Source organism: Zootermopsis nevadensis, unplaced genomic scaffold, assembly GCF_977971745.1.
Source record: "Zootermopsis nevadensis isolate Lab colony 2312 unplaced genomic scaffold, Znev_1.0 Znev_ptg000030l, whole genome shotgun sequence".
Taxonomy (NCBI): Eukaryota; Metazoa; Arthropoda; class Insecta; order Blattodea; family Termopsidae; genus Zootermopsis; species Zootermopsis nevadensis.
The window spans coordinates 3628637-3655560 of NW_028259162.1; the positions used below are offsets into that span (position 1 = coordinate 3628637).

General features: G+C 41.8%; 1 protein-coding gene and 1 long non-coding RNA gene across 3 annotated transcripts in view; one reads left to right on the forward strand and one right to left on the reverse strand.

Annotated features, from left to right (window-relative positions):
- Positions 1-4588, reverse strand: part of LOC110841286 (uncharacterized) — a 42714-nt gene extending 38126 nt beyond the window's left edge. For both annotated transcript variants that reach the window (XM_022086682.2, XM_022086680.2), the window contains exon 1: positions 2387-4588. In XM_022086682.2, the coding sequence (XP_021942374.1) occupies positions 2387-2771 (385 nt within the window). In that variant the 5' untranslated portion in view covers positions 2772-4588. The remainder of the gene's footprint in view (positions 1-2386) is intronic.
- The window catches only part of LOC110841287 (uncharacterized), a 182645-nt gene extending 157791 nt beyond the window's left edge, over positions 1-24854 (forward strand). Inside the window, exon 4 of the long non-coding RNA XR_002547159.2 lies at positions 24517-24854. This is a non-coding gene — a long non-coding RNA (uncharacterized LOC110841287). The remainder of the gene's footprint in view (positions 1-24516) is intronic.
- Positions 24855-26924: the final 2070 nt, after the last annotated feature.

Here is a 26924-nt window from a genome sequence, read left to right on the forward strand (position 1 = left end):
TGACTGTCGTCTGGGTTGTAGCGCCGTATAGTCTGGTAGAAGTTTACCGACGTTTCAGAAGTCCTTGCTGCTTCCATCATCAGGGCGTAACAACCCAGAAGACAGCGATCTTCAGACTCACCGCCGTGAAAAACTAAAATCCTGAAAAGCAAATTTTATCTACAATGAATAAACACGAAGTTTACAGGGGAATTCAGATTTCAACGAACGCATTTGTAAAACCGCGTAGGCCTACTCCTTTGGAGCGTTTCTTTTGTCTCTGTCTTGTGATCGAAACTTTCGCCTTCCGATACGCCAAATTGTCTGTTCGGCACCATCCGTATAATTCTCCAAATGAGTCATCGTTAAACAGCCAACGCGTGTAAAAAACTACCGCTTGTAGCGAACGATCAGGGGTCGTTTTACGTCGGGTCGCGCCGCGTCGAAAATCGGTTAATTTATGTTCGGTTGAGGCGAGGATTTGCTCCGACACGAAGACGTAATTAACATGCGGGGGGCTGTTTATTCTTCATCGTTAAAGTAAATCAACAAGCAGACGGTTGCTAAGCGACGGTGTGTGCGTTTAATTTTGAAAGGCATTTTATGTTGTTAGCATGTCATCTGCAGAAAACAGTACATTCGTCATAAAATTTTCACTTTAGATTCAGTTAGTCGAATAAAAAAAATAGGCCTACGTTTAATATGTCGTAACTAATGCTTGGTATTCGCTAAGCTAGTGAAGAATTGTCAGCCATTTTTGGAGCCCGAATATTCATTTTCGCGTTCACAGGGGCCCACCACCAGTCCCTATCCTGCGCCGTATGAACCCTTTTCGCACCGTCGATTGTCATAAGATCCATTTTAAAATTATCCTCCCTCCTTCTCCCAACATCTTTTGTCTAGTATTTTCTCTTTCTTCAAATTGGATTTTCTTAGTTTTTAAGGCAGCAACATAGGTTAATTGACCCCACAATTCCTTCGCCTAACAGCGAAAGTTCCGAAAAAGTTTTACACCATTTATTATTATTATTATTATTATCATAATTATTTCGTCGTTGCCATTATGATCAGGAAATTTGTTTTGTAATAGCTTCAAACTTAAATAAGATTTCCACTTTTTGCATAATTCATTTGACAGAGAAAATTTTAAATTGAGTTATAACTTTGTCTTTAAAATACATCTTCGCAAGAAAAATGCAAATACTCGGTCTTGTATTGCATAAGTAATTTTCTTTTCCAAATCACATCATTATTATAATACAATATTTATGACTATAAATTATTATAATTGTTATTACTATCAATAGCGTCGTTATATAACTATTGTTCATTCATACAATTAATATCGATTTGTAAGTGGACGTTACAGAGCACGAATGAATATTAACCTACGTCAAATTAACCATTTTAATATTCTTACGCTATATATGTATGTTATATTATACTAAGCCAGTCTGTCAAGTTGGATCTAAAATATTTTTTTTTCTAAATAGAGCCTATGCACTCTTTATATGCGTAGTGATATAAATATATTTTTTATAATTACAAAGTATATTATGTATACACTGAAACATCGTTTCGGTCAGAAAGTTGATTGAAAGTATAATAAAATGTCGATATTACGTTTTAGTGACGTCACAAGGCTCTTAAAGGTTACAGATACGAAAATTAAAGCGAGCAAACCTGCAAACCCACACATTAGCAACTCTCATGACATTCAGTCTCAAATTTCCCGGTTCATATCTCGGCCGAACTAACGATTGAACTGAGTGAAATCTTTCGTGGTTTCTCTCAGTATCTCCAGACAAACAGCGGAAAAGTGTCTCTTGTCACTCATCTGTTTGTGATGTCTCCCGCTCATGTGGAACGAGAAGGTCTCTTACCACTTTTATATAAACTCGCGAATAAATCTTATCCTGAGCCACTCTAATCCAATCCGCAATGTGAAACATCATTTCTTTAACATAATTATTACTGTGTAAGACTTGAGGTTCTCACAGCGGTGAGTATGAAGATTTCTGTCTTCTGGGTTATTGCGCTGTGTAGTCTGGTCGATGTTAACCAACGTTTCAGAGGTCATACTGCCTCCGTCATCAGGGCCCTGATGACGGAGGCAGTATGACCTCTGAAACGTTGGTTAACATCGACCAGACTACACAGCGCAATAACCCAGAAGACAGAAATCTTCATAATTATTACTACTTGTAAAATCCAGGTATGCATAGAAGAGTCTCTTCTTTGCAGATTTTCTGAGTAAAGTTTTATAGATATTTTAATATCCCATGCATTCTGCATGCCCTTCCCACCTAGTACTCCTTTATTTAACTATACTAACAATATTAGGCGGGGAGCACAAATTATATGCCTGTTTTAATTATTTGAATCGCCGAAGTTGACAAGGACTCACCTCTGCCACTCCTGCCGACGAACCTGAGGTCATTAAACTTGGCCACCTGGTTCTTCATGACCGCCGTGCAGTTGCGAAGTTCCGCGCAGTAGTTTTCGTCGTTCCCCGCCCGAACAGTGACCAGGGTGCCATCCAGCACGTCCCCGAGAGCCACAACTTTGAAGGCGGCGGGCAAGGTCTTGTTGGACCGCCAGTGCGGCGGAAGAACAGTGCAGACGAGGTGTGGACTTCCGGTCCGCACTAGTTCGCCAGGATGCTCCGACAGGAGGCCGTCCAACGTCCTCTCTGCGAGTACCTCTGCAGTTATTGCACTGTAACCGCCTCCACCGACGTCACTTCCTGCCGCCCCCGATACCGGTGTGCCGACCTCAGAAGCCAGGTGCATCACTTGACCTAACAAGGTGACCCCAGTTCAGTTATAACACTTCTTCACTTCTACGATCCGTCACCATTTTCGCTCCTTCCAACACGTGCACGGGAACACCAAACGCCAACAAGAAACAAAGTTCCAAATTACACATGTTTGCCGCCCCGTGTTCTGATTTGATTCCGTTCTTTTCTCTGCGTCCAATTTTCTTTTCGCCCTTTATATTTGCTCCATGTGTCTTCGCCCCCCAATTGTTAACTCCCACAATCCAATTTCTTCTGTTTTCTCACAAGGTCTGCGGCAAGACACATTCACACCTTCTCTACTCTTTCTTCTTAACACAAGTTAACACACGCGCGCGCTTTATAGACTTCTTCTGTTTGTCACTTACCAACGTCCCCAATAAAATTAAGAAGTTCGTAGTCACTGAAGTCACAACAAAGTTCACACACATGGAAATAAAAAGAAATTCGATTTTCTTATTTCTGCCTCCACAAATGTTTGTTTCCTTTCGCATGGAATAAACACACACAAAAAAAAGTATTTGGACCAGTTTTTTTCTTCAGTCTGTGATATCACTTAAAAATAACAGGCCTAGTTACTATTTTTTTATTTTATTATTTTCTGCGATTAATTCACAATAGAACACTGCCATTTTATCATTCCTAGAGTACTTAGTCTTGTCTTTAAAATTAGTTCCCTAATTACGAGGTCCCTGTTCGGTGACAGGACGTTCCAATGCTGTCCACAAGAGAGCACTCAATCCCGCCGCATGGGGGCGCTCTTCCTGGCGCCCGCCTCCTTTTTGCGGCCCGGAGTTGGTCTGCGTTTTTCCTCCTGACACCGCTCTATGGTTGCCAGTGGTTTCGAAGGAATGACTTTTCGCGGGCATCCATCACACCACATTCGCCAATTAGACGTGGGAAGAGAGAGAGAGCGAATGAGAGAGGGGGGGAGGTTAGAAGAGGAAGTTGGAAGGTTGGCGGGGGTAGTTACAACACCCCCGTTCTCCTCCTGCACTCTGCGCCTGTCTGGCCATCCAGTGGTTCCTCTGCGCCCCTTTTGGGTGTTCTTAAGGCTGCCTCCCACCCCAGAAGCCTTCCACACACAGTTCCCACAACCCCACAACCACTGCTGCCGCCACGATAGTGGGTAAAATTGACGTCACAACTTTCCTACCCCACCCTCTGAATAACAACCCTTGCCTCTGTTGAATTCAGTTTTTTCTTTTTCTTTTTTTCAAAGTGTTTTCACGCGACAAGCGAATTCGTTGGTCAGCGCAATACAAGAGAGTCAGCCACTTTGTGCCTCTCTGAGTCTCCTAGTTTCGCGGAACGTGTTGGAGGTTTGACTCCACTAATGTTTGTCAGATTTGTAGATCAAAGAATAAAATTCGTGTCACGCCACCCTTCCACACGCAGCAGGGGGGTGGCTCTGTGCGGCGGTGACAGTCGTGGTGGTGATTAGTAAAAAATGGGGCCGGGGGGGTGGTGTGGGGAAACTTCAGGTCGTTCCGTTTTCGCCCGAACTGCGGCGCTGCTTGTGTGGCCGTCGTTAACTACCTAGCCGTCCTCCTCCTCCAACGCCTTTCACCACCGTCATCGGTCTGTGAATCACTCGCAAGAACTGTGCCCCCCCCAGAATCCTGTTACTATCTAACCCCCTCACATTTCAACCCTCCTTATTCGAATAGTTCACTTTATTTTCTCTACTGACAGTGATTCCTCCGGGTCCGCGGACTCCCAAGTGACGGCGTCAACTGGACACACACACTCACAGACCGAACCGTGCGGGAAATCGAGGAAACGTTTTTTTCCCTTCCTTCTTAAGGAAACCCGAAGCGACGACTGAGCAGACGAAGTGAGGGCGTCCGCAAAGCAGGATGTTAAAAAGAAATAAGAATAATAAGAAGAAGACGAGGCTGCTGTTCTTCGGGGTTGCCACTGCTGGGGGTTTTTGAGGATGGGCGTATCTCGACGTCGGTTTTGAGGGCGGAGTTGAGTTGTCAGGGAAATCTCTCTTTCTCTCTCTTTCCCGTGCCTTCTTCTACTTCTTCAACACGCGGTAACATAAGACGCTTCCCCCACCCCAGTTTTCTGGACGGGAGGGGTAAGGGGGAGTGGCTGTGGCAGGCGACCACGACCAAGGAAACGAAAGAAGCAGGGAACTCTCCACTCCTCCTTACATCCCCCTCCCGCGCACCAGAGGGAGATGAAAATAAAAAAGGGGGTATGTTGGAGGCCGTGGGTGACGGCGGCGAAGGTAGTGGTGTTGAGGATCACGATAGTGGCGTCCGTGGTGGAGGTAGTAAAAACTTTTTTGTAGTTTTGCGCATGTCAAGACGTTGAAGACACGTTTTTCTCTTTCTTTCGCCTTTGTCTCATATTTTCCACCCTTCACCCGTTCGTTCTGCAACCTTTCAGACGCAGCGCCCTTTTCTTGAGGTTCCTCGACGTGTGGCTCTCCGTCGGGACGCCGCTACTACCAGATCCAAAACATTCAGCCTTAGCTAATCGCCGAGAGACACAGAGTGCGCAGTGGTCTGCCGCGCAGAGACATACAAGGCCGTGATACTTTGGGATTGTTATGAGCATCGTACAACCGATCTTATTAACAATCATCAATGTATTATTAGTGTTAGTTTTGTAACATTGTCTGACACCATATCCCATTTACATTTCCTGTCGCCAATAACACGTTTCACTATTTAAGATCAACATGCCTCAGTTGTACGTCTCATTTGCTCGGTAATTATTTCGTAATTTTCTTGAGTCTGTCTAGGCTATTCTGAAACAGTACTGCGTACTGTTCTGTCGTATGAATCAGAAAGGATACGAAGTTTGTTTAGAGCTTCTACCGATGTTTGGGAGGTAGAACCTGATCCCAACTTCAGTCAGAATGCAGGCTGCCTCCTGTCTTGAGTCAGCCTCTCGGCGTAAGTGCAGAGTACTTTGAAATAGGCCATTAGTCTCCTTTCAAATCCTTTCTTACTTGTTGTTTATTATCATTCACTCTAATTTGAAGCTGTGTGACATTTGAAGTTGGAACAGTGTCATTAAACACAAAAGAATCAGTGTTAAAAAATAAGGGCCTGACTTGCTTAAAGTGAATCAAATGTAAAGTAATTCGCTGTGCGGAGCGCCTGCAGATCTGTGTTTAGACTACACGCCACGTAATGCTGGCGGAGAAGTTGCCGATGGATGAAGGCGAACAACGTTCGCAGATAATTTCTGACACAGGTAAAGGCTGAAGTGTTCGATATTTGCGCTATAACTTGAAAGCAAAGCGGATACAATATGAAGCAGATAAATCATAGACCTTCAGTTTTAGGGCAGATCTTATTCCCATGTGTTCTTTGCACAGATTTCAAGAAATGAATGCGACTTCGTGTATATCGGTTACTGTATTTCACCTCTCACATTCCACAGTTTAATTTATTTCGAAGCTGGAGCGGGAGGTTGGCTGCATTACACGTTGTTTCGCTCCAATATAACCCATACTTTACATCAACTTCCAGACGACTACACCCTTTTTCTTAAAATAAAAATGATTGCTCATTTTATAAAACGTCAATAGGTACTTTAAAAACACTTTTATATGCGATGTTTGATTTATGTAGTATGATTAGCTTCGCTAAAACGTCGGTAAACTTCTAGCAGACTTCACGGAGCTACATCCTAAATGACAGTGATCTTCATCACCACAAAATGTTTACCATGAAATGTTAAGACGTGAAGTTTTTAGGTTAAGTAATACATTTGCAATGGAGGACCAGGTTTTCATCACGAAGTCTTGGGAAGTCGCTTCTTTGGCTTGGTTGAGGTGAGACGGGGTGGGGGGAGAAACTACTGGGCACGGAGGTGGTAGAGAAGGGGTTACGAGGTGGAGAGGAGAGTGTCTCTCGTTGTCTTGGAAACTAGAACACCATCTCCGTGGAGATGCTTTCCACTCTTTTCATGTTCTGGTTATCCCTGAGGACGAGGCCTGTCTCGCAGTGAGCGAGCCGTCTCATAAGACTCAGCTTCAGGCGCTGTGCTCTAACACTGGAGCTCGCAACGCGAAATCTGTTGTCCCAGCGCGTGCGCTAGACTTTGTCATTACACGGCCTCAACACAAAGGGCTGTAGGACAGTACATTAAAACAAACCACGACCACTTCCACTTATTTCTGCATTATCCGCGTACATCACCTGGCGTAATGCAGTAAAACAACCAAATTACGTAAAATTACTTCATTCATAAACACGTATCGATTGTTGTCTTCTGGGTTGTGACGCCGTGTATACTCGTATGTAATTATCCGAGTGTCGAAAGAACGTGTCGCCTTCACCTACAAGGTTATACCCAGAATCGTTCTCATGATGTACTGCAGTTCTGTAATATTTTCATGCCTTAGGATGTCTCGCGTATGTTCACTCTGTTGACGGTATTTTTTATGTACAGTTTATTTAACGACGCTAGCTTAGACTACAGGCCTATGGGGTCGAATGAGAGGATAATTAGTGAATCAGAACTTGGAAAAAATGGAAAGGAATTGTCGTGGCCTGATTGAAGGTACCTTCTATCCCGGCATTTGCCTCCAGTAACAGAAATAAAGGTTTCGGGCCAAAATATGTATTTCGGGCCTTCGAATACGAAGCAGAAATCTTGTCCCCTCTGCTCTGACATTCGGTGATAGTCTTCTAAAATGTAAAATCGATTGCGGTTTAATGTGACTTACTTACGAATTTTCTCTAATTTCATTTATTATATTGTTTTAAATACTTTCATTCATATAATTTTAATCTTGGAAAGTAGTTTTAACATTTAATACTGTACATTATTCACTCCTTTACAATTGCGATGTCATTTTATTTTAAGATATTTGCTTATTATTTGAGTTGATTATGGAAGTAAGTCACAAATCTGCAAAATTATCGATTCTTATACCTTGTTGTATGAGATGTTGATTTCGTAAGCCTCTGAGAATGGTGTGGCTATTACAACAAATGGGTCGTGCCTTTATCAGACGAATCATTGAGCGCCAAACCTCGGCGTGGTTGCTGCAGTCACAAAGAACGCTGATATTTTATGTTTTACCTTAATACAAAGACCTCCCCCCCCCCCCCCCGTGGATTTACTCCGTTATTTTGCTATAACGGAGGAGAGGAACACGAAAACTGTGCAGGGGTGTTATGAATTCAGGTTCTCTGTCCATAAAACATTTTGACTACCATATAAATTTTAAACACAGTCAAAGCTTCTGAGAACTAAACCCTGAGTAGAACTGGTTATATACATCCTGAATCCAAGTACAAAATTTTACCTCTACACCAAATCGAACGCCACGAATTCTGTTGTCAATCGGAAAGCCTAAAATCTTGAATCAAGGTTTTAGTCACTCAACGTGTCCCTTAAAATAGGCCACGATCGCGTTTTTCCACTCCCATTAAATGAAGGAAGAAACGTCTCGGTGGTGGGAGTTAGTCGACTTTCTGAATGCCTGCTGACTTTTTTCCCTATGTTCCTTGTCCCTGAAACAAACATTGGCCGCGTGGAGTGGCGTCACGATGGCCACCTCTCATTTCAATCGCTTGTTATCTCCCCCCCCACCCGGCTAACATTTGTCCCGCTCTTCAACGCCGGTACCACTTTGTACTCTGCGACACTCCAGTCCGTCATGACAGAGTGGCTTGTCTCTGACACTGTTATATCCTGGTCACTACTGTCCTTCCGTGTTCGAGGGGGGGCAGTGTTCGATTCTCGAAACAGCCATCCTTAATTCCTGAAGACAAGCACCAGTTCCTAACTTCTCGCCTACACAAAAATATCGGCCTAAAATGGTCGTGCTAAAAAGCGGACAGACGGACGATCGATAAAAATAAATGTCCGCGTGCCAGTACGCTGCCTTGATCGACCGAGATTAGCCACGAATAACCTATGTCAGTATAGGCAGCAACCCAGCTGATATTTGAACCACGTTCCTCTCGAATATAAATCCAAGGCCTTACAGCTACACGTACCTATTCAGAGTATAAATTACAAATTTAAGATGGCTTGTCTTCTGGGTTGTAGTGCCGTGTAGTCCGGTAGAAGTTTACTAACGTTATAAAGGTCATAGCTGCCTTCATCATCACGGTGATGATAACCACTCATCGTCCTGATAATGGAGGCAGCAAGGACGTTCGAAACGTCAGTAAACTTCTATCAGACTACACGGCGCTACAACCCAGAAAATAGAAATGTTTGGACTCGCCGCCATGAAAACCTCAAATCACTCTTGCATAATTGAGCTTTTTATACTAACCAGAGGACACTTGGCATTTTCTCTAGTTGTTTTATAACTTTTCACACATCCGTGTATAATTTCTGTTGTCTGCGTCTCGTACAGACAGACAGAGAGACAGAAGTCATTAGTGTTTTCTAGTCTGTTCGTTGATTATTGATAGCTGCAGGAACTGGACTGAGAGCAAGAAACCTCTGTGACAGTATATCTCAACAAGAGCGAAACAGAGACACTTTTCAGACAGAAACTGAGAGCCGGAGATGCTCCGAATGGAACCGACAGGTAACGTGTTCGAATCTCGGCTGCGTTACCACTTAATTTCGTTGAGGATTTTCGTATTTTTCCTCAGTCTACATGTAGGTTGTAGTATTTGAATACAACTTGACCGTCTCATTTCAGATTCGTATCTGTCACCACGATTATTTCCCATTTTCAGTGTGGTATACAGTGGATATTGCGTAACAATCTCCAACACTCAGAACAGTCTGAAATGTTGATGAATGCTTTAAATTAGTTTGAAGGAAACAATAAATGGCTTCGATTGTAGATTTCTAAATGGATGGAAACAGAGCAATGGCAGACGTTAAACTGGTGGAACTTGTAGAAATTTCAGCTCTCAAAATGAGTTACTTTTGATGTAATGGTACTTGGTTCGTTTTACGGCTCAGAGATTCGGGAATTATGCAGAGAGCCTTCGAAGGTACTTGAAAGCAGTGCGGCTAATTGTGAAGCGGTGGAGAATACACGGAGCAGAGACACGGAAAGGTAATCAACCCGTTTCTCCGGGCCGAAATAATTAGTGTCCACCTGAGCGAGGGGCCGAAGTAGCCGGCCAGACCCATTACTAAGTCAGTCCTCAGCAGTACGTAACGCGGTTCGCTGCAGTCAATCACGCCAACTCCATGGAGTAATCACTTTAGACAAGCCGACAAAGAGATTTCCCATTGCTCCTTGCCCGCCACTGGACCCTAGACTGATCCACGTTGATCCAGTTCACACAATTACGCCCTATTTCTGTAAGGTCCATTTTAACATTATTGTCCCACATACGTAGTCCTGGGGTCTCGGGTTCGATTCCCGGCGGTGCCCGAATTTATAACTTGTGTTGGGCAAGGCCGTGGTCTAGGCAACACGGAGTTTTCCTCCGTGGCATCCCAACAATTACTCCATTCACACACAGAAGAAGGCAATGGCAAACCACTTCTGGATCATCTGCCAAGAACGTATATGAACAGGTCCCAGTCCGAGAAAAGGATGGAAGGATCCTGTTCATATGGACCTGTCGTCAGACAGAACACTAAATAATATAAATAATAATAATAATACGTCGTACTAATCCAAGTGGACGTTTCTCCACTAAAATTCTCTCAGCATTTCTTGTATGTCCCGGAGTGCTTCATTTTGGACCCATGGTTTTCTGTTCTATCCAGACGTTGAACATTTCCGACGTGTCCTTAACGTATTATTGCGATTCAAGTAGGAACATCAGCTAAACAGGATAATTGACACCAACAGTTACACCCAGAGTCGTGTAGATGTCACTTTGGTTGGGACTGAAGACAATGAATGACGCACTGCGGTGATCCCCACGCCCCTCCCCCTGGGACCCACATCTCTCACGGGAACAAGACGACAGGAGTAGCTACCAAGTTTGAACTCGCCTCCCTCTCCTGATTAGCCTACCCTTCCTTCATCCCTTGTGACAGCCCTGCATTACAAATGCAGTGTGGTTTCTAGTTGTACCTATAGGTCTTGATCTAACTCCCGTTCCCCACCCTCGTCCAGCCCTTCAAGATGCTCTCACAAGGGGGATTACTCGACTGATGTGATGATCGATGTAGGGTGGCTTCGATCTTTTTGAGAATGCCGAAATGGCCCACGCGTCTCAGAGGAACCTCGGCGGATAGGAAAGCGCGCAGCATACATCCCTCACTCTGAGATCCTGTAACGTCTACTTCATTTTAGTGCCGAACATCAGTTGGTGCTTAATAAATTGTGAGCGCGTCGCCTGGACCGAATTGTATCGGCATTATATCCAGTGGTGAGGTTCAGTAGACAACATTACAGACCTCCAGGTTACGTACCGCAAAACAAAGAGTTCATGCACTAGTGAGATACCTGTTTACCTCTCAGTACAATGAGTGGCTGAATGATAGGCGACCGGGGTTTGATTCCCGACAGGGACTGAGGTTTTTTCTCTTCGCCGCCGCAACCCGACCGACTTTGGGAATCACACAATCCAAATCCAATGGATAACGAGAACTTTGCCCCGAGGCTGGAACTTTCAGTAGTATGTCCCTGTATCTTCAAGTATGAAGACGGAGGTAGTATGTTCCTCTGAAGCGTTGGTACCTCCCTTCAAGCCCCACATATCGTCACGACCCAGAAGATCAACACATATCTTTACCGCCGTGATAACCTCAAATCCCATCATGCAATTCCTTGAACACATGCTCACATTAGAGATGTGTTTATCTGGTTAAGACATTGGCGTAAGTCCGCCTGGCGTAGAATTGCTGAGAGGTGTTTCTTGAGAAATGTTCCATGTAGCTGTCGTTTCGTAAGACCCAACTTCCGCCCCGCGTCCCAGAGGAACCCCTGACATGTGACAACCCGCACGTCCATCTGGGCCTGATTAAAATTCCGCGTGTGAAGCCACTCGCTGAGAAGACTGCCGCCTCTGTGGTCTGCGACCCACAATGATGTTGATCAGCGGATCTTCAAAGCTGTGCGATACAAAGTGCTGCATGGATACACTTCGATTTCATTCGCGTCTCACCCCCCCCCCCCCAACTACTAGCTTTTCTGAAAGTGTTTCTTTATCGTTTTATTGCAACATACTATGAAAAGGCTTAAATTTCAGAGTAATTTCTTATTCAACGATGGAATATATTTTCACTGCAGTCTGTATGATTTTCTTGTTTTTATTAACTCTACGTGGAGTATCTGATATCCGAGTATGGTAATCGAGTTCTAACTAAGTGAATTCACCTGGATACATGGAACTTTCCTACTTAGTGTGACACAAGATTTAATCTTAAGGATATTAAAATTGCAAAATTGTTCTTAGAACACTTCGTAAAGATAATTTATGTGAAACTGGAGGCAGTGTGCTCTATTGATGTCAGTCTGCTTCAGTTCCAGCTATTAAGTCACTTACAGCAAGGCATTCCCCTGTGGTTACGATACCTTGCAGCAAACTAGACGCGACGCACCGCGACGCCAGCAGTAATTTACAACTGCGCGCCCACAACGCCCCCAAGTGTCACACCTACTTCTGTAACTGTTTTAAAATTCTACATGAGGTGACAAGTCGGGACAGTCAAGGATTCCAATAATGCAGCACCACTGATAAAACACGGAAGGAAGGAACCCTTATTTCTTATGGTTCCTGTTAACTCTTAGTCTTACAGTCGACTATATCGACGGTAAAAGTACATAACACATATCTGTGGAAGTTCATTACATAAGTTTATGGCCCCGTTGCAAGTGGCGCTAGTGTCGATCCCACCTCACAAGTTTGTCCGCCTGCCATGATGATTTTACTGATTGTAGGTAATTGTAAACTGCGGTTTTAGGCTAGTCCCCAGTGGCATAACGCCCACACCAAATCTTACCCAATGCCATCCAGTGGTTTTTGTGTTGAATCATGCAGACAACCGGACAGACAGTCACATGACAACCGCAATGTAAATGACACATAAAATATTTTGCGTACTTAAATAAATTAATCTCCATATTTATTATCAACAAAATTATCGTTGTATGATCTGAAGCTTTGACGGTGACTGAGTATAATGATAAGAAGGTTCTCGAAACGTTGGTGTTTTCTTCATAAAGCCGCCATACACGGCTGGCAGCCAGAGAAGAATTTATTAAACAAAATTATAATAATTTATAAGTTAAATTTAGTAACTTAAAAAGTTTTGACATTTCATTAAAATCATCTCTCTTGAACACTGCGCTTCCTAATATGTGTTCGCGCTGCGACCTTCGTGTCTTTCTTTCTTTCTTTCTTTCTTTCTTTCTTTCTTTCTTTCTTTCTTTCTTTCTTCTTGTTCTTCATTATAAGTTTCTTCCATTTAACTTTGCATCTTCAAATCTTTTTGTGCTCCCAGTTAACTACAACTGCTTTAATCCGTTACTCGCACTGCCCCCAGTTTGCGTCAATTGTAGAACACAGAAACTGCTCTCTTGCAGAGTGTGTGTACTTGGCCAAAGTTTCCCTCCTTCACACACAGTTTGCAAAACTTTCCTTCAAGATGAAAGCACCCGGTCTGGAGTTGCTCACTGTTACTGTAATGTCGCTAAAACTCACGAGACTCGGAAAGAGACGACGAGAATAGTTTAGTAACAGTTGGCGTCATCTGTGGCCATGCAGCGCCAGCCCGCGGTGTGGCCAACTGGGGAACCAGAAGTTAACCCAACTTCAGGCCGGAACGAGTTGAACCCCCCCCCCCCTCCCGGCCCACTTTCTTCTTGTGCCGTCATCCAGCTGGAGTTACTTGTCAGCACAGTAAAACTACTTGGTGTGTGCCCCTAATACCATCTTCTGTCTGCTTACTCCGAAAAGTTTTCGTCTTCTGCTCGGCGTTTCTTCTCCTTCTACTTACTGCATCGCTGAAGGTACACTCGCGTCTTAAATTAAGTAGACTCACACTGGCGGATATCGATATATTTACACTGATAACAATGGTGAAAAGAAATTTGGAATGATAGAACCAATGTAAATAATGACGAATTCAAAAATATGTTAGAGGATGTGGTCGGGGTCTTCTTTAAAACGATGATACATTATGTATCTGTAGTTACTAATTATAAGGACTAAAATAGCCAAGATAGTTTCAGGACCGAGAATTGAACCCAGGGCATTTGTAATATGACTATACTGCAAACTCGTCCACGATATTCCGTGTCTGCTTTAACTTCAATATTTTCGTGGACAGACGGAGAGAAAACTCGAAGAATATCAATGAAGATGGCCGGTATCACCGCCGAGACTTGAAACAGGTACCTTCCAACTGCGAAAAAGCAGGTGTGACGATCACTCGACTGACTTTCTTAATTTTTAATCCCGACTCTGAAATATGACAGCACCTCAAGTACCACATGTGTAATAATTCTTTATGAGTTAAATTTAAACGGGCACTGAGCACTAAGTGTTTCATTTAAGACCTGAGTTTCAGCCTCCGAGATGTTTTCCGTTCTGGACCCCCGTCCTTCATCGGCAACTTCTCCGACACGACTGTTACGCGTATAGCCTAAACATCACTTGTAAGGCTACGCAGTGAACAATTTGCTGAACAGAATATAGTCTTAGAACTTGTTTGTAAAATTATACACTGCAGATAAATTCAGCAGTTTTACTCTTAACTTATAACCGGGTGTCCATAAATTGTCGGACGGTTTGAAGGGTCCGTAATTATTTATTGAAACGCGTACGAAAAACTTTTATTCTACAAGAGAATCGCATAACATTCGAGTTTTGTTTTCATGTGTGATCACCGAAGATCGAATCCTCCGCTAATTTTTGTACATCCTGTATTTTTGTCGAGATCATTACTTTTAATATTGTCACGCACAAACGACTCTATCGAAGAACACTGTAGCAATTGAAACTTTTGTCCAAACGCGTACACTACGTGAGATTTGAGCTTTTCACTCCGGGTTTTGGCGACGTGTAGACTCGTCTGTAGATTAACTTTTAAGAGGAACATACTGCCCGCATCTGCAATCTCTGACTGCTAAAACTATCACGTGACTACATTACCGCCCAGCACGTGGATAAGGAACATAAGCCTTCATGCACTGTACGATGGCGTATTTGTGCGAGATATCCCGTTCATAGCACCGAGAAGGTTGATGTCAGCGGACTGCGCCCTGTCCACGTGGACGCCTCAGGGGACAGGATTTCGGAGGTGTTGACGGTTATGAATCAAGTCAATAGGTCAGCCTCTCTGTAAGACCGAATACTTGGTTTGTGTAGTGACTAAATTGCCATTTGCTATGTCACTTCAGGGATCGTAATGTGATTTGTCTCCCGGCAGTCATACTCCAAAACCTGAAAACATTACCCATTTTCCTAGTTTAAACGACTAAGTACCTCACACAGGATATTCTTCAGATAGTGATAGACACTCAGCTGGTCAAAAAATGCCTTCCCTGTGTGAAAACCGGATGTTCATTGCCCCCCCCCCCCCGGTCCAAGAGCCCGCTACTCAACCCAATTCTGAGCCATATAAATCCAAATTATATTTTCACAGATTACACCCTTAAAATCCACTGTATCACACCTAGGGCTCTTAAATTATCTCACTCAATTAACCAACATCACTGAGTGAAATATCCCTGCATTGCTCTACATCTAGCCCTATAAAGTGCAATGGAAACTATACATACCACCTATTTTAACATTCAGTAACAATAGATTTTGCTCTCAGTTTATTTACGGATTGTTAAAATAAACAGCGATCATTTCCTTAAACAACATTAACTAAGTTACTTATATGATGGTGAAATGTTGTGTTTTCTTAGCGTTACGGACTGAATTCATAAATACTATTTAGACAATCCCTGGCTTCACAAGGTTAATGAAAATATAGTGAGGTTTACCTTTGCTATGTGAAACAAATAATGTTTCCTCTTTTACTAACACATTCTATGGACAAAAGAAGTCTTAATATTCGCCATCTGGCCAAGAAATTCTCCCCTATTATGTAAATAAAATTTCATTACCGTATTCACATCATCCTACCTCATTTGATTCAGTATAATTCAGTGCACACCCTCACGTCATATATATTTCAGGTACATTTTAATATCATCCTTTTCCCTTCAGTGTTTTTACGAAGGCTCACGAGAAGACCAAAAATACTGAATTGCAGTATGCAATTACTCGATTTCTTCTGCTGTTAATTTTAACGTAAACGTTGTTGCTCTTGGTAGTGCGTTATGTGATATTTTGTCACGACTAACTTCCCATTCTGCCTATATTTAAAGACAGTGCAGCTGTTTCACTGTCCGGACATTCATTAATATTTTACGTTGCTGATGTTTTTGCTACGAGTAATGCAAGATGTCTTCTGCAATTGAGAGGTTGCTAGGGCGAGGTGTGACTGAGGGGGGAGTGGAGGGGTGAATTTCCTTTCCGGGGTGGTGTAACACTGAGGGCTGGCTTTGACAATTTGATTTGCCACCCACCCCCTTCTATTCACACACCCCGAAGAATGACTTTCATAATGGATAGCGTATTGAAAACACCCCCTCAACCCCTGCGAACGCCACCGACGCCACCGTCACCACCGCTCTTCCGGTACAAACCCTATCTCATCTTGCTAGCAGCAAAACTCCGGTAGCGAAGCAGCAACGTAATCCGGGTGAAATCAAAACTCGTGTTTGCGAGTCTCAGCTCCACAGCCTGGCTAGAAATATTGTGCACCGCGATTTAACTGCGGAAGAACTGATTCAGATTCGTGTCGATTATCTGTAAAGATTACTCACTAAGTTGGTGAGCCTGAATCATGCTCTGGCTGTCTTTATGCTGAATAGAACATTGGTAGGATCCAGATATAATCTTGACTCTGTAGTAAAAATAAAATTGCTGCCGAGAGGAAAACTCTGGACATTCTGCCAGTATGTCGTCACTTTATGCAATATTTAATGTTTTTGTTGCAAACACAGAATGACATACTTGCTTGTTGTTAATTTTATTTCTGATGTTAGACGAATTGAAGCAGTAAGTCCTTATTATGGCGAACCATCCGACATTTATATCCTCACGTAAGAATGTACGCATTCCGTTCACAGTCTTGCAATAATATTCTTGTAGTTGAAAACAAACACTACACTGCATTCAGAATCTTGAATTCAATTCCGCCATTAAACACACTCTTTGCAGACTGCTGTAACTATTATAATCGCATCTCGACCCATGTTTCGAGAGAAGAGGGCGGACGGGACCATCTTGCGGGCTGGTGCCTGTTTCGCTTTCCTTTCTCTCTTCTTAAATTATATTTATTTCAATATTTTTCTTATATTATTTATTGATTTACAAATTCTGCTTTTTTTACATCTCTCTACACATTATTTATTTCGCCTTATTTCGTTTCATCTCCTTCCTTCCGATTCGTTTCATTTCTCCACTCCATATTCGTTTGCTATTGTTTAGTTGTGAGACGGACAACGGAGTAACTTTTCCCCGCGCTCCCCCACACCTCACCTCACACGAAGCTGGACTTCGCTGGTACGACGCAGAATTGACCCTTCCACATAGCGTCGACCCCCAATCTGACAATTAAATTCCTTCTGTGTCTCGGGCTACTTCTTATTTACCTTGAAACTTCGTTAGCGTTCATTGATCTTGCTTCATCGCGTGAAAATTAGTTCTGACTGGTGCATCAGATGCTTTATGTTGGAAGAAATTGAACCCAGCAAAGCGCTTTTTTGCATATTTGATTTAAAAGTTATTTGGACGACCCAAGACGAACAGAGTTTCGTTACGGACGAAGATTAACTGAGGATGCGGAATTAACGGATTCTCGACGCTGATAGCACTAAAGTCTGCAACTGGGCACGATCCTGAGCCAGTTCCATCCACCTCCCATCTTCAACTTACTGTTATTCTCTTCTTGGTCTTTCAAGTGACCGTTCTCCAAAAGTTTCCCCCATCAAAGTTCTGTGTGAATTTCTGTTTGTAGGAAGATAATATCAAAGTTAATATTAAATAGTTTTGATTCAACTGGCTTTTTGATAAGTTCAAGTGGCGAGTTCAGTGAAAGGTAGTGAATGTTCTCGTCAGCTGAGCGACTATAAGCTTCTCAAAGACTCTGAGCCATAAAGTATTTGCATGTTTCCGCCATCCTAGTGTTCTACATTTCAGTAACATTGGAGCGATCGCCTTGATAATGGAGTAAGCGAACATATCTAAAACGTCGATAAAATAATTCAGAAGACAGACGATCTTCGGATTTGCCGTCGTGAAAACCTCAGATCCTGCTAACGATAATTTTGCGAAAGGAAGTTTTAGTTTTATAAAAGAAGGAGAGGAAGATGCATATTTTGAACTTATTAAATACGCAGTGAAATCGAAGGTACGTTTTATATTCTGAGGTTTCGATATTCATCGTTAAATATGCCCATAAATAATAAATATTCTGGGTAAAATTAATTCTGTGACCCGTTTTTATGCTCTCGTATCTAAAATCTTAAATTAAAAAAATAGAATTGATCGGAAGAGTTTTCCGTTTTGATAATAAAAGAATTACCTTCAAACTTAATCTAATTACCGTTCTCTTTATGAAGGCATTTTCCGGGTATCTTCAAGACCTCAGAATTAAACCTCAAACAAATCCTTTGATTATTGGTCTTTGGCTTCGAATTTCCTTTTCTGTCTTTCAGCTCTGTTCGTTATAAGTCTTGCTTCTCTGCCGTGTCTCCAGCTGCTCGTGACTTATAGCCAATCATCCCCCCATAATGACACCCCCTATCATAGCCGCCATATCGCCACCCTGGTAACAATCCATAGTCACTTCAAATCTCTTTTGTACAAAAAAACTCACCACTTTCAGAGGGTAGAATTAATTTTTCTAATAACTTTCTTCATACACATCTTCTACACGTCTTCATAAGCACATTTCCCCTCTCCTGCGCTCTGCTTCAGTCCGTCCGCATTAATTCCTCTGCTCTATAAATCTAGAGGCGACATCTTTGACTGTCATGTATGAAGAGGGCGCGGCGCACAAGGAATCGCGAGGATCTTGTGATTTGCCGAACTGACGGCACAGGAGTGAATAAATCTTTGCGCTATTTATCGTCGTTGTGTTCTTATATTTAATACAGTCCTATATTTACTTTACATTAAAGGTTCGTATATTTTAATCCTTTAAGAAGTCAGTTGTAGAACGATGGTTTTCAAAGAGTTACGCGAAGAGAAGAACATTAGTCAGTGAATATTTCGCTGTAGCCTTTGCCTTCTCCTTTTTCTCAACCTTTTCTTGTTCTTCTCTTTAATTCTTTTTCTCTCTTATCCCACCCCCTTGTTCTTTAGTATTATGACCTGATCAATTGTGTCGTATCATTCGACTTATGTAAGTAATCTTTCAGATATCTCTGAGGCAGACAATTTTTGTTGTTCAGTACGTCCATTACGTACTAAGACAGTGTGCTAATTAATATTTCAATAACATTCTAAATTCTTTTACAGATGCACGTTTTCAGTATTATGGTACTTTGTATCCGTACATTGTCCATTCTCTGTTATTTAAAAGTTAAAAAATTAAAATTATAAAATTCACCACGTTTCGGAGACGATGCCAATTCTGTGGGTCCCGTTGGGTAAAGGAAATTTTTATTACTCAAGAACACAATAAATTTGAGAACCTTAAATTTAACTTACAAACAGCATTAGTTATTTTTCGGTCCTGTAGCTTGTATGTCAACGAACTGTCGGCCAATCAGCAACTGTGCCTGTCGCCCTTGTAACCAGTTTCTAGGAGCAAAGGGACCACTGATACACGGACTTTCTGTCCTCTTGTCGCTGCGAACAAAACATTTAAGTGCATTACGGAACTCGCTGGAGGCCAATGCTGTTAAGCACGCATTATGAAAGCCATCCGACAGATTGAGAAGGCAAGGCTAGAACCTCGTTTTAAATTATAACACAGGAAGATAATTAAACTTTGGATTAAACCCTCCCACCTCCGTGCCCCCTCCCGGGCCCCTCACTTCTTCATTCTCACTCACCAGTGCCTCTGTCTCATCTGTTCAACGTATCTTTTCTCACCATCCCACTTATTTCTATCTATTCTCTCCGACGCATTTCTGTTTCAACGTATGGCTTACTTTAGCAGCAGATAGGCCTTTCAGCGTCGCAAATTGACTACCGTATGACCTCAATATCTGAAGCAGCGTTATAAAATAACAGATCGATCACCACAATGTGTAATAATTTGGGAAAGACGACAACAAATCAAAATTTCATTCACAAAGAAATTTATTTATTTATTTATTTAGTGTTCTGTCTGACGACAGGTCCATATGAACAGGATCCTTCCATCCTTTTCTCGGACTGGGACCTGTTCGTATACGTTCTTGGCAGATGATCCAGAAGTGGTTTGCCATTGCCTTCTTCTGTGTGTGAATGGAGTAATTGTTGGGATGCCACGGAGGAAAACTCCGTGTTGCCTAGACCACGGCCTTGCCCAACACAAGTTATAAATTCGGGCACCTAATTTAATCTACTCTAAAGAAATTTAGAGTAGATTAAATTCAGGGAGTTCTTGTCAATACGCACTTTAGAATCTTCTGTCTTCCTGTTCGCCTGTCTAAATTCGCAAAGATTAAAACATGCAGCGCTAAAATTTTACCTCTTGTTTTGTACTTCTATGAAACTTTGTCTTTTGCATTAAGACAACAGCATAGATTGACAGTGTTTGAGTATAGGATGCTGAGGAAGTTATTTGCACCTAAGAAACACAGCGGAATAAGAGAACAGATAAAAATCATATTGCAGTTTCATAATCTGCACTCTTTATGAAATGTTATTAGGATTATCAAACCATGGACAGTGAGATGGGTGAGATATGTAACATCCATGGGAGAAGTGATAAATATATACAAAGTTTTGCTGGAAAATATGAAGGGAAGAAAAATCTTGCTAGACCTACACACAGATGGGTGTATAATTTTAAACTGCGTCACATAAAGGATGTGAGAGTAAGAAGTGGATTCCTGTGACTCAAGATATGGATCAGTAGCGATAATCGAACTTCCTGGTTCCATATAAGGCGTGGAATTTCTTGACCAGCTGAACGAATATTTTCTTCTCAAGGACGAATCTGTTCATGAAATTTGTTAAAAAGTTGATCTGTCGTATTTAAGTAACAGAATGTTCTCTGTTCATATAAGTTTTGTGATATAAATGAAAAAAATGCACACGCTGTAGTTTGAGAAAGGATCGCAAAATAAGCAAATATCCGGTACCATAGTTAATACGACTTTGTAATGTAACCCAATAATCATCATTGTCTGGCCTCAGTAATTGATTCGGCGTTGAAATCCGTGGATTCCGAAACGCGGAGAGGGGTTCCGGGAACATGACGTGCCTTAAAGGTTTGGAAATTATCTGCAATAGTATCTGGTTCAATGCAGCGAAGCATCTTAGTCTAGCATCTCTATTCAGCTGCTAAAGCGAATAATTAATTATTGAAACTGCATCAGAAAGACGAAGGTAGCAATGCAATGCAGGGAGACGGCCATAATTATGCTCGGCACCACGTAGGTGGTAGAGTGCACGGTGGTTAAGGCAAGATTCTTTCCAATGATCGAAAAGAAGTATTTCTCGAGGGATTTCCAAACCCTCAATGAAATCTATTCATTCACTGATTTATTTATTCATTCTCAGCTACTGTTGAACTACGTGTTAGAGGGGGTGAAGAGACTCTGAGAGGAGATGACAGAAAAATACTGCACAGTGAATCGCTTTTAAGTCGTTGAGTCTGTAGGAAAGAGAAGTGACTCTATTGTTGCTTCAAGAGGTTAGGCAAATAGCAGCTGGTTGATTGCTGGGGAACCCAAGAGCTGACACAGTCTGCTTCTAGAACATCTCACGCCAGAATCGCTCTACAGATGTTGATAAATATTATACAGAATAAATACGACGTACAAACACGTTAATTTATCGGTATAAAATTGAATAGGACGGTTATATTTAGCCTAATAGGCTAATAATTTGTACACAGGTAATATATTTCATTAAAATTTATTAAATAACACTAATTATATTAATATTATTCTCTGACGTAGCTACTTGCATTAGCTGTAACGCAAATTATTAATCTGGGCACAAATTAAAAACACTTTTCTCTTAGTTTTAATGTACTTTTTTTAATAGTTAATGAAATCTTATATAAAATTGTGTTATAATGTTATTTCAGGGGAATTTTCAATTAGTCTTCTTCTTCTTTTTCTTAAATCAAAAAAACAACAATGAAATTAATGAAACATTTTGATGTTAATGTACACGTATTCGGGTTATGGCATTTCTCGGCACTAAATTTGCTAGGAATAGTTGTTATAACAAAACATCTGATGAAATTTAACAAACGCTTTACAGACAGGCTGTTCACATCTCAAAATTCAAACCCTCCTCCCCGCCTCTCACCGATTCACGCCTAACTTCTGTCCCCGTGTGTTGTAATTAAAGTGGGAGGCATCGTGTAGAAAGAACAAAGCCTTTGTAGAAAGAATGAGAAAGAAATCCAAATAAGAATGTAACAAGAGGAAGGTGGCGCTGTGTTCTCTCGTTATATTTCATTAGCCAAATCTTGAGGAGACTGAGGAAGCAGAGATGAAGAAGTTCAGACTTTAATGGTATTTTCTGCTCCTGCCGAGTGAATCTTTCATATGAGGGTTTGATAATGACGACTTCTGATGCTCAGACAAGCATTTCACGTTTTAAGCTTCCCCCAGCTTTGATTTAATGCTATTTGAATGTTGTCTGTATGTCTCCGTACGTCAAATATTGTAATTGCTTTGATGTCTTGGAAGTATAACAGTATTATTGAAAGCGACGTAAGAAATTTCTTGAACTCTTTCGATAATTTTATTAAAATAATGTAATTTGAGGGGTATTTCAAAGGATCGTATTAACCTGCTAACCCGCTCAAAAGCATTGATGGCAAGAAATGTTTTACGTCCGTACGCATCCTACCAGTAATACGCAGATTTAGCGTTATCAATTTCCTAAGAAAAATCTTCCAGCACATTTATAAATGAATTTAGACGTGTGTGATGTGTATGGGAACACGTTGCACCAGTATTTTTAAAAGTACAAAGTCTAAACCTTGAGGACCCTAAAAATACCGCGCCAACAGCTGATGTTTGCAGAACATGGTTATATCCAAAATCTCACGTAGCAAGTGCGTGCTGAGGAACCACTAGGGCTATGGCCCTCGCGAGAGCGAGTAGCCGGAAGCTAGCACCTGCGACTGTGCCGTTCAGCATTGCCCCTCGTGCTTCGGATGCTTGATCGTCTCTGCCTGTTGTTGATCGCACTGATTTCTGATCCTTAATCACAGTTGTACTTTAGCACGGGCCACGATAAGGATCTGAGACACTCCTTCGAATTCGTGTTTTGCACCGGAACGAGTGTTATTAAAACTTACCTCTTTGAAATGTATTCACCACCTCGCGTACAGCTACAGCTCTGTGGAGCACAGTCTGCCTGACTGATGCCTGACCGGCTGATTGCATAGACTAAATGCTTAAGTAACTGACTGGATGATTGATTGATTGATTGGCTGACTATGAGAGTCAGTTGCTGTATGACACAGTTTCGGTCTCAATTGACAGCCGCAGGGGAAGAATGCACTTGAGTCGGTTTATACTCAACTATTAGTCCAGTCAATTGAATAAAAATTTTCTTGGATATTATCCATCGTCTAGTAAATATAAAACGTAGAGCTAATCCCTATCTCCGGAGATAGGGATTAGCTCTATCTAGTGGGCCCAACTGTGTAGGAACCTGAAGACGGAGATAGAGTCCCATCTCCGAAACGTCGTTTTACGTTTTATATTTACTAGACGATGGATAATATCCAAGAGGTCCGGAGATAGGGATTAGCTCTATCTAGTGGGCCCAACTGTGTAGGAACCTGAAGACGGAGATAGAGTCCCATCTCCGAAACGTCGTTTTACGTTTTATATTTACTAGACGATGGATAATATCCAAGAGGTCCCGGAGATAGGGATTAGCTCTATCTAGTGGGTCCAACTGTGTAGGAACCTGAAGACGGAGATAGAGTCCCATCTCCGAAACGTCGTTTTACGTTTTATATTTACTAGACGATGGATAATATCCAAGAGGTCTCGGAGATAGGGATTAGCTCTATCTAGTGGGTCCAACTGTGTAGGAACCTGAAGACGGAGATAGAGTCCCATCTCCGAAACGTCGTTTTACGTTTTATATTTACTAGACGATGGATAATATCCAAGAAAATTTTTATTCAATTGACTCTTCACCATCGTCAAGAAGTTTTAGATCTGATATATTAGTCCAGTGTTTCACATTTATACGAAATATCTAGCAAAATTATTGTTAAATTATCGATGTGACTTTTAACATTAAAATACTCGGTCATTACGTCATTAGGGTATACTTTGAACGTAATGGAATTTATGCTCGTGTGTTCTGAGCATGTGCTTTGAGTAAGTGCACATTATGCCGAAGTGCGGAGATTGTTTCGGCCAGCAGAGTTGACGAAAGGATATAAAACGCACGCTACTGGTCACGTTCATCGTCGGATGTCTGTGTGTGAGCGCACAGGAGACGAAAATGAGGTAAAATTGAAGTTATGTTTCTAGACTGTCGTACTTTCTGGATAAAAGGAAGAAGAGGTAAGTAAGATTGAAGCAGATATAATCAGAAGGAAAGGTTGCTTTTGAAGCTTCTGGATGCAAGCAACAAACAAAGAACATAAGAAACACTTTATTTATTTTATAGTCTGGCTGTACTCCGACATGATGTTAAGTGCAAGGCATGAATAGCAAAGGAAAGGCGAAATGGACACTCCCTGTACTGACACGCGCCACTGCAACAGTGGCACACGTAACGATGGGATCAACATGAACGAAGCTAAATCGTTATCGGGAGCTCAGGGGTTCTTTCTCAACCCAGAGGTCCGGTTTCCTGAGTGGCTCCAAGCAACTGCTGGAAAAGTGTTCTGCCAATCACCAACAAGCAACCTAATTTACGATCATCAGGCGTCAATTCTCGACGGAGGACTGTGTTTTTAGCAATACGTCGGCGAGCTAGGTCGTGGAATTTTTTCCTGTTTCTTCTGTGATAATGTCAGTAGCTCACACTGTACAAATTTCAATTATGAGATAATTAATTAATTATAAATTTCAATGGATATGGAAGGACGCGGTCACATTCTTTTCATTTTGTAGGATTTGAGGTAAGTCTGAAGATGGGTGCCTTCTAGGTAGTTGAACCGCAGTCTGGTAAGAGTTTTTCGACGTTTCAGAGGTCCTTGCTGCCTCCATCATCAGGCAAGAGACAAACTTGACCGTGTCCTGACTGTGAAAAATTGTTGCCAGCAATTTCTGACATCACATATCCCAGTCTCGCACTCAAGACTTCCATATCACTGCACAAACTCAGTATAAAATAATATACATCTGCTCTGGGGAGATCCGAAGCAGACGAAAAGGCAAAGCAGACGCATCCATAATTCATGGCCTTCTTCTGTCCACTGTTTGTTCCTCTTTGGACGTGTCTTCTTCCTGTAGCTATATTATTAGCATATTTCTCCGCTCTGGTTGTGAGAGTGAACCGGGTCTTAGTTACAGCGCTGATAATTATGCGTACAAAATATTCGGAAAGCAAGTAGCTTTCCTTTGCTGCTGCTCAATATGAAAAAGTGGCAGACATGTAACCTAACATTATTTTACTTAACGCTTATGGTAATGAAATAAGGTCTTCTTATTTTTCAAATTTGATTATTTTTTTTCAAATTTAGTTCATACGAGCTTAAACGTACGTGTAAAAGTTTATCCTTCATCCCATAGAAAGTTGTAAATTTACTTACTATTTTGAAACATCCACAAGAAGAAATAACTAATTTTCTGTGTAACCTGAAGTTTAACATCGCTAATACCAAAGACCATCATGGTTCACTATCCTAAAATAATTTCATTCAGGTTCGATCTTAAGATCCGACTTAAAAGTTTGTTCTGTCTTCGTCATATTAGTAAATATTGTCCTAATTATGTTCTGTGCGCATTTCATGTGTTCCCCATGCCAGCCACATACCTAGCCCATCGCAACCCCCCAGATTTTCTTCCGTACTAACATTAAGTTACCTGCATAAACCAAAAATCTTCATATCAGGAGTCATAGACTGTTCGCTTACCTCATCACTGTCAGACAAGCGTTAGTCCGTTGTACTCATGCCATGCAGACGTATTGGTGAATGGAGGTATTTTTAACTTTGGCACTAAACGGAGGTGAGTGTTTAGCTACACGCTCCGGCCAAATTTTAACTCATAGAAACCCAAATAGGGAGCTTTCTGGGACCCAGAACCGGTCTGGACGTAGGGAAAATAGGTCGTCCCCCCTCCCCTTCCGGGAATCGGACACCGATAGTACAGCCCAAAGTCAAGTCTACCGTGTTTAAATCCGAAACTAGTCTCTCTTTGAGAGCATATTTATGCAACATTCGCGAAATATTAATACAAACTTCTGTTCGAGACACAATGAGATGAGTAGTGCTCTTAACCCAAGACCTTCTATTCTAACCAGCTTTTTGGTTCTTTTTTTTAAAAAAAATGTACATATCTAGCAAGAAAAGTGGATACTGTGGGAGGAGAGACACGGCTTTAAAAAAGAAACTTGGGGACAGTGGGTCTGCGTTTATGAATATTTAATGCTCGTTGTTTGTACTTGGTTCGAAAGATGTCTCCTTGCAGAGAAAGGTTATGTATGCACACTTCCTCAGGGGACATCCGCTGCTGCTCCACTGCGTTGGAAAAGCAACTCAAAAATTCATATAAACAGAAAGACAATCTTTCTGCTTCCACATAACGTCTACAAGATGGCCGCCAATTCGACCACTGTACGCTCTTGCGGCGTCAAGTTGAACTATGTTCACAATTGTTTCAATTGTGCTTCAGGAAGAGGTCGTCTTTTGTTTCAACGCACGTATTGTAGTTCGTGTTTTATTCCCGGGTCGTATTTTTCACCTCTTGATCCTTTGTGCGAGATATTTCATCTTTCTGTTGTTTCGCCGATGTCCTGGAGATGTCTCAGTGCAGTCCTTATTCAAATAGAAGCAATAATACCCTGTCTCTTGCGCTGTTTAGTCGAACGTACTCCTCGTATAATTCCGTTCCAGTGGCGTCCTAATA